Source organism: Nuphar pumila, chromosome 2 (genome assembly GCF_984573655.1).
Source record: "Nuphar pumila chromosome 2, dmNupPumi1.hap1.1, whole genome shotgun sequence".
NCBI lineage: Eukaryota > Viridiplantae > Streptophyta > Magnoliopsida > Nymphaeales > Nymphaeaceae > Nuphar > Nuphar pumila.
In genome coordinates this window covers 146361774-146377051 of record NC_143250.1, presented here as the reverse complement: position 1 = coordinate 146377051, position 15278 = coordinate 146361774, and the positions used below count along the sequence as shown (strand labels likewise).

General features: G+C 36.4%; 1 protein-coding gene across 1 annotated transcript in view; it reads right to left on the bottom strand.

Moving 5' to 3' along the window:
- The window catches only part of LOC149847530 (uncharacterized), a 33117-nt gene extending 20090 nt beyond the window's left edge, over positions 1-13027 (bottom strand). The window contains exons 1-6 of the mRNA XM_089997077.1: positions 12794-13027; positions 8713-10149; positions 6617-6624; positions 5106-5308; positions 2974-3034; positions 2755-2853 (exon numbers count right to left, since the gene is read on the bottom strand). Of these exons, the coding sequence (XP_089853203.1) occupies positions 2755-2853; positions 2974-3034; positions 5106-5308; positions 6617-6624; positions 8713-10061 (1720 nt within the window). The 5' untranslated portion in view covers positions 10062-10149; positions 12794-13027. The remainder of the gene's footprint in view (positions 1-2754; positions 2854-2973; positions 3035-5105; positions 5309-6616; positions 6625-8712; positions 10150-12793) is intronic.
- Positions 13028-15278: the final 2251 nt, after the last annotated feature.

Genomic DNA, 15278 nt, shown 5'->3' with positions numbered 1-15278 from the left:
TATATATAGATATATATGTATAACATATTTTAACAATTGTATGGTTAAGAAGCTTGCTTAAAGATATGGGCGTCTCATTCTCAACTCCTTCGAAGCTGAGTTGTGACAACAAGAGTTCTATTTACATTGTCAACAACCACACCTTCCATGAACGAACAAAGCAGATAGAGATGGACTGTCATTATGTTCATGATGAGTTCCTACGGGGCACCATTCAACTTTCATATGTTCCTACCGAATTTCAATTGGCGGACTTATTCACCAAAGCATTGTCATCGCCTTGTTTTTACTTTCTCCTTAGCAAACTCTCGGTGATCTCCCCGTGTGTCATAATATATATATATATATATATATATATATATATATATATATATATATATATATATATATATTATGACACATACACATATATACTTTACGTATATATGTCTATGTGTCTATCTACATATATAAATATATGTATTCCCTTTGTAATACCCACTAGGGGTAAAATAGTCATTTTACTATTTCACGCCATGTATATTTTTTACATTTTCCTTTTTTCCTTTTTCCTTTTTCCTTTTTCCTTAGAAAAACCCCCCTTAAGGGACGTTGGAAGGGCTCCAATGTCCCTTAGGAGCCCTTCCAAGGGTCCTCTCCGCGTGCCTATAAATAAAGGGGTTTCCCCCATTTTATTGTAGGCTTTTTGAGTGGAATATATTTTTTCCTCTTCTTTTGGGTGTTTTGCCACTTTTGTGGTTTTGTTGTAATCTTGCCCATTAGTGGCTATTTGTGTATGTGTGTGCTCTCTTGTTTGCTCTTCAAGATATCACTTCTCTTACATTACAACTCGGCCCCTCCCCTACCAACACGGAGCGCAAGGAGGGGGCTTGACCCCTCTCCTGCACAAAGAGGGCGCAGGGAGGGGGCTTGGCCGATGCCCTACCAACATAGAGTGCAGGGAGGGGGCTCGGCCCCTCCCTTGCACAGAGAGGGAGGACAGAGAGGGGGATCGGCCCCTCCCTTGCACACAGAGAGCGCAGGGAGGGGATTGACCCCTCCCCTGCCAACAAAGAGTGCAGGGAGGGGGCTCGGCCCCTCCCCTGCACACAGAGGGAGGACAAGGAGGGGCTCGGCCCCTCCCCTGCCAACAGGGAGGGCAGGGAGGGGGCTTGACCCCTCCCCTGCACAATATATATATATATATATATATATATATATATATATATATATATATATATATATATATATATATTTGCCGCACCCCCGCACCCAAGTTTTTTGAAAGTGCCGCACCCTCGAACCCATGTGACATAGGATTTGTCATTCCTAATTCCCTTCTCTGAAAGTATTGAAGTAGAAAAGGAGAATAGACTCATGATCTATAGCAGGAGGGAGCCTGGAGTTGAGTCCACGTCATTTTATGACCATCATGCTTAAGAGGTGGAGGATCTTTCTCATCCAAGTCCAAATATTTTGTATGTCGATCATGAACAGACAATGCATGACCCTCCATCAATAGAGGTATGTTGTAGTATCCGTTCTTCCGTATCTTCCACTCGATTTGTTTCTCTTGAGTCTTTTTCAGATATATGATGAAGATGCAACTGATCCAGATTAGCAACGAGCAATGAGTGAGGAATTGGATACTTTGAAAAGAATAAAGGCTTGGGACCTAGTGAAGCTCCCCGAAGGAAAACATATGGTTGGCTCCAAATGGGTGTATAAGATAAAGACCAAAGTTAATGGAACAAATAAGCGATATAAGGTGACTTGCCAAAGGCCACAGTCAACTGTTCGGTATACGTTTTGCAAAACCTTTGCACCTGTGACACATATGACTACAATTAAAACATTATTAGCAGTCTCTACAGTTAAGGGTTGGGACTTGTGGCAGCTAGATGTAAAGAATGCATTTTTGAATGGGGATCTTGAGGAAAAAGTCTATATGGAATTGTCTCAAGGAGTGACGAATCAGAAAGGAAGAGTTTGTAGGCTCAGAAGAGCATTATATGGGTTGAAGCAAGCTCTTTGAACATGGTTTGTGAATTTCAATGCAACAGTGAAAAATCTTAACTTTAGAAAAAGTTTTTTATGATCCATCCTTATTTGTATCCGCATCTAATATTGGGCACTGCATATTGCTATTATATGTGGATGATATGATCATTGTAAGTGGCAATCCATTAATTATTGCAAATGTCAAGAGGAAACTTACTGATGTGTTTGAGATGAAAGACACAGTTAAGTTGGAATACTGTTTGGGTCTTGAAGTTGCTCATGCTAAGAGAGGATATCTTTTGACTCAGCACAAGGATTTGAACTCATAGCTAAGGCCATATTGGTGTTGATACTCTTATTGAGCCAAATGCTAAGCTGAGGCATGATAGTGGAGAACTATTGGAGGATCCTACTGTATATAGACAGCTTGTGGGAAGTTTATTTACTTGACTATTTCTAGACCAGTATCATTTTTGCAATACATGTGGTGAGTAAATTCATGAGTGATCCAAGGTCGGACCTAATAAGATAGAAATTACAACCCAAGAAGTTATAATTACTTGGGCATGCAGCCCCCCACCCCCCGAAAAAAATTTCTGAATAGCAATGTTGACCTTAGCCAAAATAGGCAAATCAAAAACACAATAAGAATAATGGAGTAGACAAACAGTAGATACAAAAACACACAAAAGGAATTGCATATAAACCCATTAGAAAACATGACCGATGAAGAGAGAGAGAGAGAGGGATGGATAGTTCAGAGTTCAGACTGACAATCATGCGGCGGAAGCACCCTGATATGTGCATGGAACTCCTGGATTGCTGATGGTGGAGGGGAAGCTGTCGGGCGGCAGTAGCCAGTATGCATGAGAACTAAACGAAAACAAAAATACATACAAAACATATAATCAGTCAATAGTATATGTTTTCATGGCAGACACACAGATAAAGAAGCACCCTGTGGAAAAACAAGGAACCTAGATAAAGACAAACCAGCAACCAGATCTGAATCATCAGTATATACATCAGTTCCCCATAACTGGCCTCCTCTAACCTGCATGTATGAACCCACACTGCACAATTAATACACACAACAACCTAAGAAATAAGGTTAACGAAAAAAATTGAAAGCATGCATATAGTTTTACTTTTAACATGCCCCATTGTGTCATGGGAATAACAAAGATGAGGTATAAATCTAAAACATAGTCACAAATATCGGTATTGGCAATATCTCGGCGAGGCTATTTCCCGCGATATTATTGGTTTGGTGATAAATCTCGGAAAAATCTCAGGGCATAAAAAAATAAAAAAAAAAAATATATATATATATATATATATATATATATATATAACAAAAATAAGTAGGAAAATATCATGTTTAGATAATAAAATACATCTATACTAAAATAAATAAGTAAAAAATACAAAATAAAGAAGAAAAGCACCTTTAAGATGTATAAAATAAGTAAAAACAGTAGCAATAGTAAATAATATCGCGATATTCTCATCTTATTATAGCGATATTATCAAATTGGTGATATTTTCAAAATATTGTGATATTTACCTATAATATCGTTTGATGACTATAACGTGATAATATCACGATATTTTCAAAATATCACCTATACCTGTGACCACGATCTAAGACCAATCTGTCGTAACAAAATAAATCTTTGAATCTGACCCAAGACAATCTGATACAGAAAATAAACAATAATCAATGTTATCAAAATTTCTGTAGTTTGTTAGCAAACTTTGGATCAAGGATACTCATAAAATACTAATAATAAAGTGACGAAAGATAGGAAGACCTAAAATATATCCAACTTTATCAACAAAACAAAAAAATGCAGAACCAAAAATACTTAGAGATACACTTAATTTAGGCCTGCTAAGAAAAATAAATTAGGTGGTACCATAACCACCAAATATCTATCTTGACAATATGTTGGAGAGGCAATTTCCTGGGATATTATAGATTTTTTATATGATTCAGGAAGCTATCTGCATTATTTGGGGGGAAAAGGTAAAATCTAAAATAATAAAAATAGATTTCACTTTAGTAAATCCTTTTGCAATAATATCAGAAAAATATATAGTACCAAAATGTGTAGAAAGAACAGAATAAGAAAAAACCATATCTGAATAGCATAAGCTAATAAAAAATTAAGATATACCATGAAAATACCATGATATCTAACATAATCTTATTCAATTGCAAGGTGATATTTGTGACTACAGGTGGAACCAAAAGCCGTTTAAACATTTGCACATATTACATCAAGGGATAAATTTGCTATCTGCTACAACAGACTTCTGTTGCACTAAGCATATGTTGGATTTTGTATTATACTCTGCACTTGCATCAACAGATAACTTGTGCATTTCCATACAACTGACAGATTCATATGGCTCTGCCTCCATCATTGCAGTTCAAGTGCCAACACTAGTGACTAGACCCTGATGATTGTGAGTGAAGACAAATCAAATGCAGCTGCTGCACCAACAATCAGGGCCTACTTATCCTAAGGGACAAACATATGGAGCTTTGAGGCAAGTAAGCCTAGCAACGAATGTTCTCCTGCCTATGAATGACATGTTTACAAGCCAAACTTGCTATAAGCAATTTACATATTCAGTGTGTCAATTAGGAAGTGGATGTCAGCAATTGGCCCAGATCAATGTTAAACACAATTTACCATATAAGAATCTATATGTTTATGTTATCTAAGTTCATATTACATATAATAGCATTATGCTGGTATGTTTGATTATATTTAGTTTCTTTCCGCTTTGACACTTTTTTTTTCAATTCTCTTCATCTTCTTTAAAATGGCTAGAACCGAAAAAAGGAGACTGGCATTCGCAACCACACATATAAAATGGAAAAATATTTGTGGTATTCATTGTGGGATATAAGTGTGATAAAAGTTCAGTTACAGCTTCCTAATATTACTGGTCTATTAATAATTCATTTCATAAGCTTAACCAGTTTGACAAGGAACTTGTTCAAAGAAGTGATCCAAAACTTCCAACATAAACAGGCTCTAAACTGATCATGAAGCCTCAACTGGTAAGAAAAATCATACAAAATACTTCTCACAAATTTCTTGTGCACATACCTGTCGATTTGTTGCAGTAACATATTCAGCTGGTATTCTGATTTCTAGAGTTGGACCTTCACTATGAGTACCTTCATCATTTTTCCCATTCTGAGACACATCATTTTTGCCACTCTGAGACCCTTCGAAATCCTTCCATAATTTTACAAGCTCTAGCAAACATTCACCAACTTTATACACTACAGTTGATAATTCAGATTTTCCTGGAATTGATATCAAACGAAGATTCAACATCATATGTAAAGAATGAGGTTGATTAATTCTAAACAAAGACAACTGAGTGAGGTTTGTTGCATACTATGACATACATTAAAATGTCTACAAAGACACTTTAATAAAGAAAACAAATATGAATAAACAACAATTTGGAACTTGGTCCAACTTGAAGAGACCATCCAAAGGGTGAATACAGCAAGAAGATGATCAGGCAACTTCACATCAAAAGATGAAGCAGATAAAGATCATAAGAATCACACATGTCAGCAAGCATCAAAGGCCACACAGGCAAATAATAGTCATGAATTAAAAATAGTTGTTCACGCGATTAAATTGGAACAAAGACGCCACAACATGATAAGAACGGGCTATCAACCACGAAAATGTGATTTTTGTGAAGAAGTGAGTGCACATGCAGAAGAAGAACACCCTCACTGCTAACAAACTAATAACAAATACCACATTTAGAAATGGAATGATTTATAAGCCAATTTTAGAGGATGTTATGAAAAGATATGCTGTACACAAGATGGTAGGGTCCCAAAAGAAGCCAAGCCATGATACCAACTACAAAATAGTTCGGCCCAAGATCAACCATCAAATTGTTAAAATTCTCTTTAAAATCACAAAAAGAGTTGTGGAAAACAGAAGAAAAGGCTGCAGGTTGTTATATGTGACATTTGGAGATTATTGTGTAATTATTTCTATATAATAGTGGAAAGAAGCTTTTAAAATCAAAGGCACGTTTGAAAACCATGAGAAAATTTTCCCTGTGAAAGTTTTCTGGGTTTGAGACTTTAAGTTCGTTTCCATGCAAAAGTTTGGAAAATTAATGCAATTCAAGTTACCGAAAGTTTATGAAAATTCTATTTTCACAACTTACAGTTATTCTCTAGGAATAGGCACTTAAAGATTAAAATAAGTAATCAAAATAATGAATGAGGGACCTTATCATAAAACACATCTGCCGCATAGGCGTCAAGATATGAAAACCAACAGGATGAAGATTAATTGGTTTGAGCCCATTCAGAGAAAACTTGCCCAAAGGTAACAAAAATAGTTCCTCAATAAGAGTTAAAAGTTTAAAAAGGAAATTAAAAAGGGGACCAGATCCAACAGAAGAATTAAAAGTAAAAAACAAAAACGGCAAAAAAGTGAATATTCCAAATCTGGGTAGAAATGCAGGCATAATTTTGATGAGAGAAAGCTTTCAACCAGCAGGATGCTGCAGATATCTCAATCTGCAATAACTATCACCCTCTATGAAAATAGTTAAGAGGAAGATCTTTGCTAACCTTGAGATCTGCAAATACACAAAAAGAGAATTTGTTAGTCAGTTTGAAAAGGTAATCTAAGCATAATTGACAGCTCTGCACAAATTGGAAAAGGCAATCACAGGGTAATGAAGTAATAAATTCCTCAATTAGCCACAGACACACTAACAATCAATTCAAAATATTAACAGTGTTGCATATACACAATCATTATCCTACAGCAAACAGAAACTAAAACCTTAACAGGATGTGGAAGGTTCTATTGAACTTTAAAAGGAATAAAGATTGTTCATATTTTCCCATTAATGCTGAATGCAGAAAACTAACATGTTTTTGTTATGAAACAAGTTCTTTCAACCCTTTAGGCACAACAGATATAATAAGAGAAAACTAATTCCATGAGATGGAGGAAAATTTGTGTCACAACAATTCCTTTTCCAAAAGGGGAAAAAATGATTATTTTGGAGAATGGAAAATCTCTTAGGCAGCGCTTGTTTCATGCTCTTTCTTATGAAAGGGGCCCTCTTTCTTATAAAAGAGAGACCTCTTTCCCATGGAGGGTGAAACGAATGCTCCCGCGGGAAATATGTAGCGGGGCACACATGATAAATGTAAAATACCTATTTTCCTATGAAAATGGGATCACACCTCCCTCTTGTGAAAGCACTCTCCCACGAGGGTGTCCCTTTCATGGGAAAGTGTCCTCTTGTGGGCGGGTGTGTAACAAACACCCCCTTAGGAACCTATTTTATTCTCCACTTCACTAGAAGATACTGTATCACCCATGATAACAAAGCTTTAGAGTTTAGACTATGAAGGCCACTTTTATTCAATCAAGTGTTGACCAAAGGCATAGAGAAAAAAGAGTGCTACAGGATTAATAATAACAACTTGATTACTTGATACAAGTTAATATCTCCAAGAACATCCTGTACCGTGCATAAATAAGTTACTATTCACAGTACAACAAAAAGATAGCATGAGACTTAGACCAAGGCAAACACTGAATAGATCACAATAACCCATATCAAGCCTGCATCCTGGAGTCTTCCCATTTCTATTTAAACAAGTGAATTAATAACAAGGGTGTCATTGTCAAATCTTGGTGCCAAGAAGAGCTGTCTGGCAAATAGTTAAGCACAGTACAGGGACTCAAACTTGACCTAGACAAAATACCAGGGGGGGTAACTATGGAAAGTAGACATCAAACAGTTTATTTTCATACATTGAGAACTAAATCTGCATCTGATGCAACATTAGATCCTTCAAATTTTTAAGTCCTAATCAGAAGATGCAGTAGCTAAATTAAACATGATAACCATGTTCATCTTATTAAGATATATAGATGTATTTAGAAAAACAAGAACGGATATTATTGATAAGGTAAGTAGAAAGCACCCAAAAAGGGAAACCCATCAAAAAACGAGGCTATGACATCACAATCAAACCATAAATTCCCATTCATGAGGCTATATATTTAACATGGCATTGGCACATATTTACAGCTTAAATGACATTAATGTGTCCGAATTCAGCAAAGCAAAAGACCATAGCAAGTAATTGGCATTCTTAGAGTAGACATCTAAGCTATAAAAGCAATATCAGAAAGTTTTGAGCACCATGTTTGCTAAAAAGAAAGTGTACATAACATGGTCAAAGATTACTTAAATGTACAGGTCAGACAAACAATTAAAATATGGCAAAGTCCAATGATTATTCAGCAATGCCCTATATGTTTAACCTTTTCATAAGGTGTTCTTCTTTTTCCAAAATTTGCAACTTGCAAGTAATCAGTGCAACAAATTTCTTTAGAATTACTTTTCCCAGGACAAGATTCCCCTTCATCCTAGCAAACAATAATTGGCTTCTACCGTGAAGCAATGATTACACAAATAATGACATTGCAATGTCTACCATTTAACAACATGAAATGTATTGACATTTCGATGACATAAGTACCATATCACTCTTGTGGGTTGCCAATTGTGTTCAAGACATGCAAAAAAACAAAGAAAACAGATTAAACTTTTGGGTTTTGAGAAAACCAGCAAAAGATGCTCAAGTACAACTAATGAACAATATTTAGGATGTGAATCATAAAAAACAAAGATAAGTACCCTTCATTATCCCTTGGACGAGATCGCATCCGAGATTCCCTACTTGCTGCATGAAGGTTTGCTCTTGGCCGAAGCATTCTCCTACGTTGTTGAACCCCATAACCAAATGCTTCCCTCTCCCTTTCTGTAGCCCCATCCCCAGCAAATCCATCATCTGATTCCTTCTCACAAGACCTGCCTCGCTTTTCTTGTCTATCTCCTTCAGTATCTTGATCTCTTTCCCTCTTCCTGTCTTTGGAATCCCTTTCACCAGCCTTCCATATGTCAAATTCTTTTGTTCGCTTTGATTCAAAAGCTGCAGTGTCTTGTTCGGTCACCTTAACAGTTCCCTCCGCATGTTCCTTATCATTCTGCAAGCTCTCTTTTTCATTATTATCTTGCACTTCTTTCTTTGTATGATCCTTTTCCCTGTCTTTTAGCCTTTCCTTGTCTTTTCCACCATCCATGCCTTCCCTCTCAGAACTCTCAAGCTCTCTTTCCAGTCTTGTATATTCTCTGCGCTCATTATTGCTACTAGCATGTGGCAGATCTTTACGGCGATCACTCTTCTCCTTGTCCCGCTCTTCCGAATCCCTAGGTTTCTCATCTTTCCTTTTTCGTTCCTTATCCCTGAACGTCTCTTCGCACTTCCAGTCAACTTTGTTCTCCCCCACAGCCTCCCGAGCTTCAAAATACTCCTTATCTTCATTTGTTGTGTTACCTTTAGTAATTTCTTCTGATCCATGCAACATATTCCGTGAAACTCGCCAAGGTTCATAATTATCAAATAATGGTTCTGGGTATCTTCTTCGATGATGATCTTTTGTATCTTTCCAGCTCAAGTGTGTACTTCCTCCCACATATGCATCCTTTTCCATCTTAGTTTCATATTTAAAATTTGTGATAGGTTCTCTCTCAGATTTGAGATCCTTGCCATCTCCTCTATTCTCTAACCATGTATCTTTTTCAGCTTTTAACAACTGGGGATCTAACCTTGGGTCCCTATACAGCTCCCTACCTTCTACCTTTGCCTCTCTAACTTCAGACCTGGAGTCTCTGTTATCCTTTAATTCCCTTGTGTCCGGCCTAGCATCAGTACTGGTTGAGTGTTCCAATGCAGTATCAGAAGAAGAAACTCGATAAATGGGAAGAACACCAAATCTTTTATCAACATCGCGAGACTCAGACCGCGAGCCTTTTACCAATCGCCCATCTAGCCCAGGTTCAAATGATGGATGATAGTCATTTATAACAGATTGAGTTGATTTGCCACTAGGATTCGAAAATGCAGTGGTATCCTCAAGTGGCCGTTTCATGGTAAATGTGGCATGGCTTCCATCATCATGTGGTCTTTTAGGAGGACCACTCATACTGTTATTGAATGTTACAAATACACCAATGCCCACAAAAGAAGAGAATCACCAAGCTCCACCTTCAATGATAGTGGCATTTGACAAGCTGTTGTATCAAACTTTTAGCAATTTATCTCACACAGAAAAAAGCACAAGAGTACAAATTTGGCATACCTTAGTTCATACTTGATTTTGCAGTACAATAATTCATCAAAATTTTTACAGATTAGCTCAAAACAATTTACAAGTAGCATAACGCCAGAGCAGAACACTAGAAATGAAACATACTTGAAGCCAGAAACTTGACATAACAATACCTTGTTTAATAATGTTACACCATACTGAGTTCCCAAAATATGTGTTTTATCCTACAGGCAGATTTCACATAGAACCTTTTACCACCAATCTCTCCCTAACATCCACATAACAATACCACAGATTCGGATAAATTGCATACGCAGTTTCCGACTTGTGATTAGTACAGATTCTGGATGTACCTGCCAAATCTTACTTCATTTTTTCTTAGTTCAAACTTTATGATTAGTGTAAAGTGTGAACATACTTTAAAGTCTTACCTCACTTTTTCTTTATACAAATTCATTCTAGACTTCTAGTCTGCCAAATGTTGGAAAATATCAGTTAATGGATCTGATATTCTTTTGCTTAATCCATAAATCTTGCATTTTTTTGGCAAAATCTCGGCAATAAAAAAAGTAATTAAAAAAATATAAAAATATTTTTATAAGAAAATATTAATAAAAATTATTTAAAAATACAAATACACGATTTTTTCACGATAAATAGCCATTTAAAGCGTAAATATCGGGTTTAAATCGCAGTATTTATGTTTTTTCATAAATCTCGCGATATTTTGTAAATCTGCAAGAAATTGCCGTTTTAAACTTTCAGGCAATTTCTCGCGATATTATCGCGAGATTTTCATAAATCTCGCGATATTTGTCACACTGCCTGTTGCCAGCAAAAAAAGCCAATTACATGATTCATAAGCCATTTCCATTCTCCCCTATTACAGCATTTGTTTCACTTAAAAGACACCATCTTCAACAAAAGACCCTTCATACAACCATATATGTAATAAAGAACCAGCTAAGGAATTTGGTGCAACAATCTTATTGATGACTGACTAACTAATCAAAGCCACACTGCCATCAGAAGTGACATCAGAGTCTTGACTTTTCTCGGGGATCATCAAGAACATGTTTCATCAATTCCATAGAAAAAAAATGGAGATCTTTCAGTGCTAAGTATTCATATTTGACGACCTAATCAAAACCATATTGTCATCAAGAATAGAGTGAACATATGTTAAACTCAGGTTTTCTCAGCAAATATCATGAACAGGTTTTCTTGGCAAACAACAACAGCACATACTTCACACCCACGGAGATGGAGAAAATAAAAAGGAAATTCTTCAAACTCAGGTTTTCTCAGCAAATATCATGAACAGGCTTTCTTGGCAAACAACAACAGCACATACTTCACACCCACGGACAGGGAGAAAATAAAAAGGAAATTCTTCAGTGCTAAAAAAGAATGACTTTGGCAACAGAGATCTTTACATTGAAACAAAATATACAGTCTCTAGGGTATCTAAAGACCCAACCCTCAGAACTGACACTCGAATTACTTAACATGCAAAAATCTAAGGACCCCTTTTGTACGTAAAACATCAACAGAAATGGTTATCCTAAATTCTTTTGCAGTCTCTTTCACCTAAAAGCCGAGATACCATGTCTGCGCTTCCCTTGCCCCACAATATTTTGCTACGAAGCTGCTTGTATTCGTCAGATATCAACAGAAGACGATTCCCCTAATTTCATTTGCAGTACTTTTCACCTAATAGCATAGATACCACAGTCTGAACTTCCCTCGCCCGACAAACTCACACGCCCATGCAGACAACAAAAAACAATAAAAGAAAATGAAGGATTCTAGACTATTCATGCAAACTACTCACACAAGATCTTCATTTATATAAATCAACATATCTTCCTCTTCGAATTTTCACGTATACCAATCCAAGAGAAAACACCAAAAGTAAGTAATAGTCAACTAGAAATAAAACCGCAAGACTCGATTCATCTGGAGACAAAACTTTCAATCGAAAGAAAACAAGTTCAATTCATCACATCATTTATAAACCAGTATTTCATGTAGACTCCACAAGAATCAATCCACAGACAGAGGCGTAGCTAGGGGGGGGGGGGGGGGGGGGGGGGGCAGGACTGGGCTGTAGCCCAGTCCTGTCTCCCGAAACAGTTAATTTTTTTTATTTTTTTAAAGCCCAGCCCTGATTCCATATGAAATAGATTTTTATCCATTTTTTAGCCCAGCCCTGACTGCAGCAAATAGTTTGATTTGTCCATATGAAATAGATTTTTATTAATAATTGTAGCCATTTTTTATTTTATCTCAAAAAAAATTTTTCGGGGGCGCTGCCCCCGAACCCCCGACTATCACACAACTTTTTTTTCTACACCCCTGTTTGCCCCCCCCCCCCTCGCATAAATCCTAGCTACGCCCCTGTCCACAGAGAAATCTCCAAGAAAATACCAAAATTAACGAACTAAATCCACAGAAGGAGACCTAAATTCTCAGATCTCTCCAGTTTTAAGCACAAAAATTTGAAGAATCAATAGAAAGAGAGCGAAAGAGAGAGAAATTAGGGATTGCACGAGAGAGAAGTGGAAAGGAAAACAATACGAAACGAGGTGGAAGAAGATACAGACCTTCGCCTCCACGTTCTCCGAGCGCTCTCCGCGTCTTCGCTCTTCCCTCTCTCTCTCTCTCTCTCTCTCTCTCTCTCTCTCTCTCTTCGAATTTACACAACGAAGAGGAAGAAACCAACTCTTTGAGAAAAATAAAAAACAGAACCGGTGAACGTTCTCTCCTTATATCGTGGCCGGGAGAGCGAGCTCGTGGCCTGTCGGAGGGACATTATTGTAAATAAATGCAACTAGAAGGGGAATTTTCATGGAATTAGGGCAGCTTTTAACTTTAGCCCTAATTTTCTTTTGGGTTATTATTCGGTACTGTGGAAGGCGTAAAATTACATAGAATCGCTGAGCTGAAAATCATAGGTTTTAGATTTTTTAAATTAAATCTTATGGATGTGATATACAGTGAAAAATGAGTTTTGAATCACATGATTGTGATACATAAGAATGTTTTTTATTTGCTTAAAAAATCAATGGTCCACAATGCACTCAAATTTCATGACTCAACAAAAATCATATTTTGGGATCGAAATAACATGATTCAATGCCTGATCATTAGCAAATAAACTTTTTTTAATGCATTTATGTGATCAGATTGAGTTGATAAAGTTTGAACCAAGGTTGCAAGAAAGAAAAACTAAAATAGAAAACATCTTGAGGAACGAAGTTTTTCTGAAACGGGAAACAAGAAACTAATTGGGGAACTACCGAAAAATGAATGAAAAACATTTAACAAAAAAAAATTACCAAACAAGAGAAAACATGCATCTCGCAAAAGGAAAACACTTGAAAAACACATGGGAAACACATTTCTCTAAAGGGTGGGAAACGTGTTTTCCAACTTTTTTGGTGTTCTCCACATTTCTGAAACAGTGTTGCACGTTTCAAAAAATGATTTCTCGGGAAACAGGGTTTTCCATGCTCCTATAGCATTTTTGATAACCCCGGTTTGAACCTATGACTTCCAGCTCAACGGTTCAATAGCACTAAATATTAAACCTTCTGTTTTGATAACGTACTTGAAACTCTTAGGCAGCAACACCCCTGCACATTAGGGTCTACCCAACCCATACTGGAACCTAAAGGTGGACATTGGCCCGATGAATTGGTTTTTATATGATATCCAACCCAATTTGAATTTATTTCATTGTATTCGATAAGCCAAAGAAATTGGAAGAAGCGCAAGTGTACAACATTGTTGAGGGCAAGTCTTCTTCAACCTGACAATAATGATGCAAGAGCGAGTGCAAGTCACTACCGGGTTGATCGGGTTCATTGGGAACCATCTTAATAATTTGTAATTTTTTATTATTATTTTAAGTAGATGTTGGTTTTGAGATATTGTTCACATCTTAGTTGAGTTTCGGATCCCTAGTAGGACTAAGGTTTCTAGTTTTTTTCTCTTGATTATAAATATTCACTGTAGAGAGATAAAAAAAACGGGTTGATGAATGATTTATTGAGTAACTTCTAGTTATTTTTCTTACAATTTTCGATATTTTTCATTCACTCTTGCTTTTGCAAGTAATTGGTTTCTCACTAGGGTATCAATTTTGCATTGTTTAAGAGTGATCCTCCTATTCACTACATCACTTTTGGTATTTCAAGAAAGGACTCTTGAACTCACAAGATTCCAAAAAAGCAAACATGTCTATGGAATTTCAAGAAATTCAAAGTTATTGATTTTAGGCATCATGCAAATGATGCAAAATGTAACCGAACTTCAAAAGTAAATCCCTCCATAACCCACTTTTCCAACCTAAAGGGAATGTAACGTCCCGAGATTTATAACTTGGAAAATTTAAGAAAAAAATTGAGATTTTCTTTGGTGATTTAAAACATGGTTATAACGCAGCAAAAAATTGTTTGCTTGGCCTAAGTCAGTGAATCCTAGGGTGAGTTCCAGGAGAAAGGTGAACTGCATATGCTTGGATACAACTCCTCTCCTTAGTCGGGTTTGGATCTAGGTCTAAAGACGAGGATTCTATTAAGAATCTAACTCCTCAATTTTTTAAACAAATTAGAGTAATTAAAAAGCACAAAAGTAAACTAGTTTAATCAAAACATGTATATCATTCTAAAAAAATGCATAATATGAATTTTACAAATCCAAAGTTTATGAACAATAACATGTTTATCATAATATACAAAATAGAGCCAAAATATCAAAATAAACTGAGCCAATAAGTTCTTGCATGTCGTCCCCACCTTGCATCTCGGCCTACGTTGTGCAGTTGTCACTGCTCACATGTGCTTCATAAAAAAGGGTTATGAAAAAGCCCGGTAGATATTTACCCCAGTTTACAAAGAACTATATAATATCAAAACATATATTCTCATATTGATGATATAACACATAAATTCAGATATCTAATAACAAAATAGTTATTAAATGCCCATAATGAAAGTCGTACAACATACTGACGTTCAATATGACCTCAGACATAAGACAACTTCCTTGGAGCTCATAGTTTTGTGCACAACTTACTTCAAACTC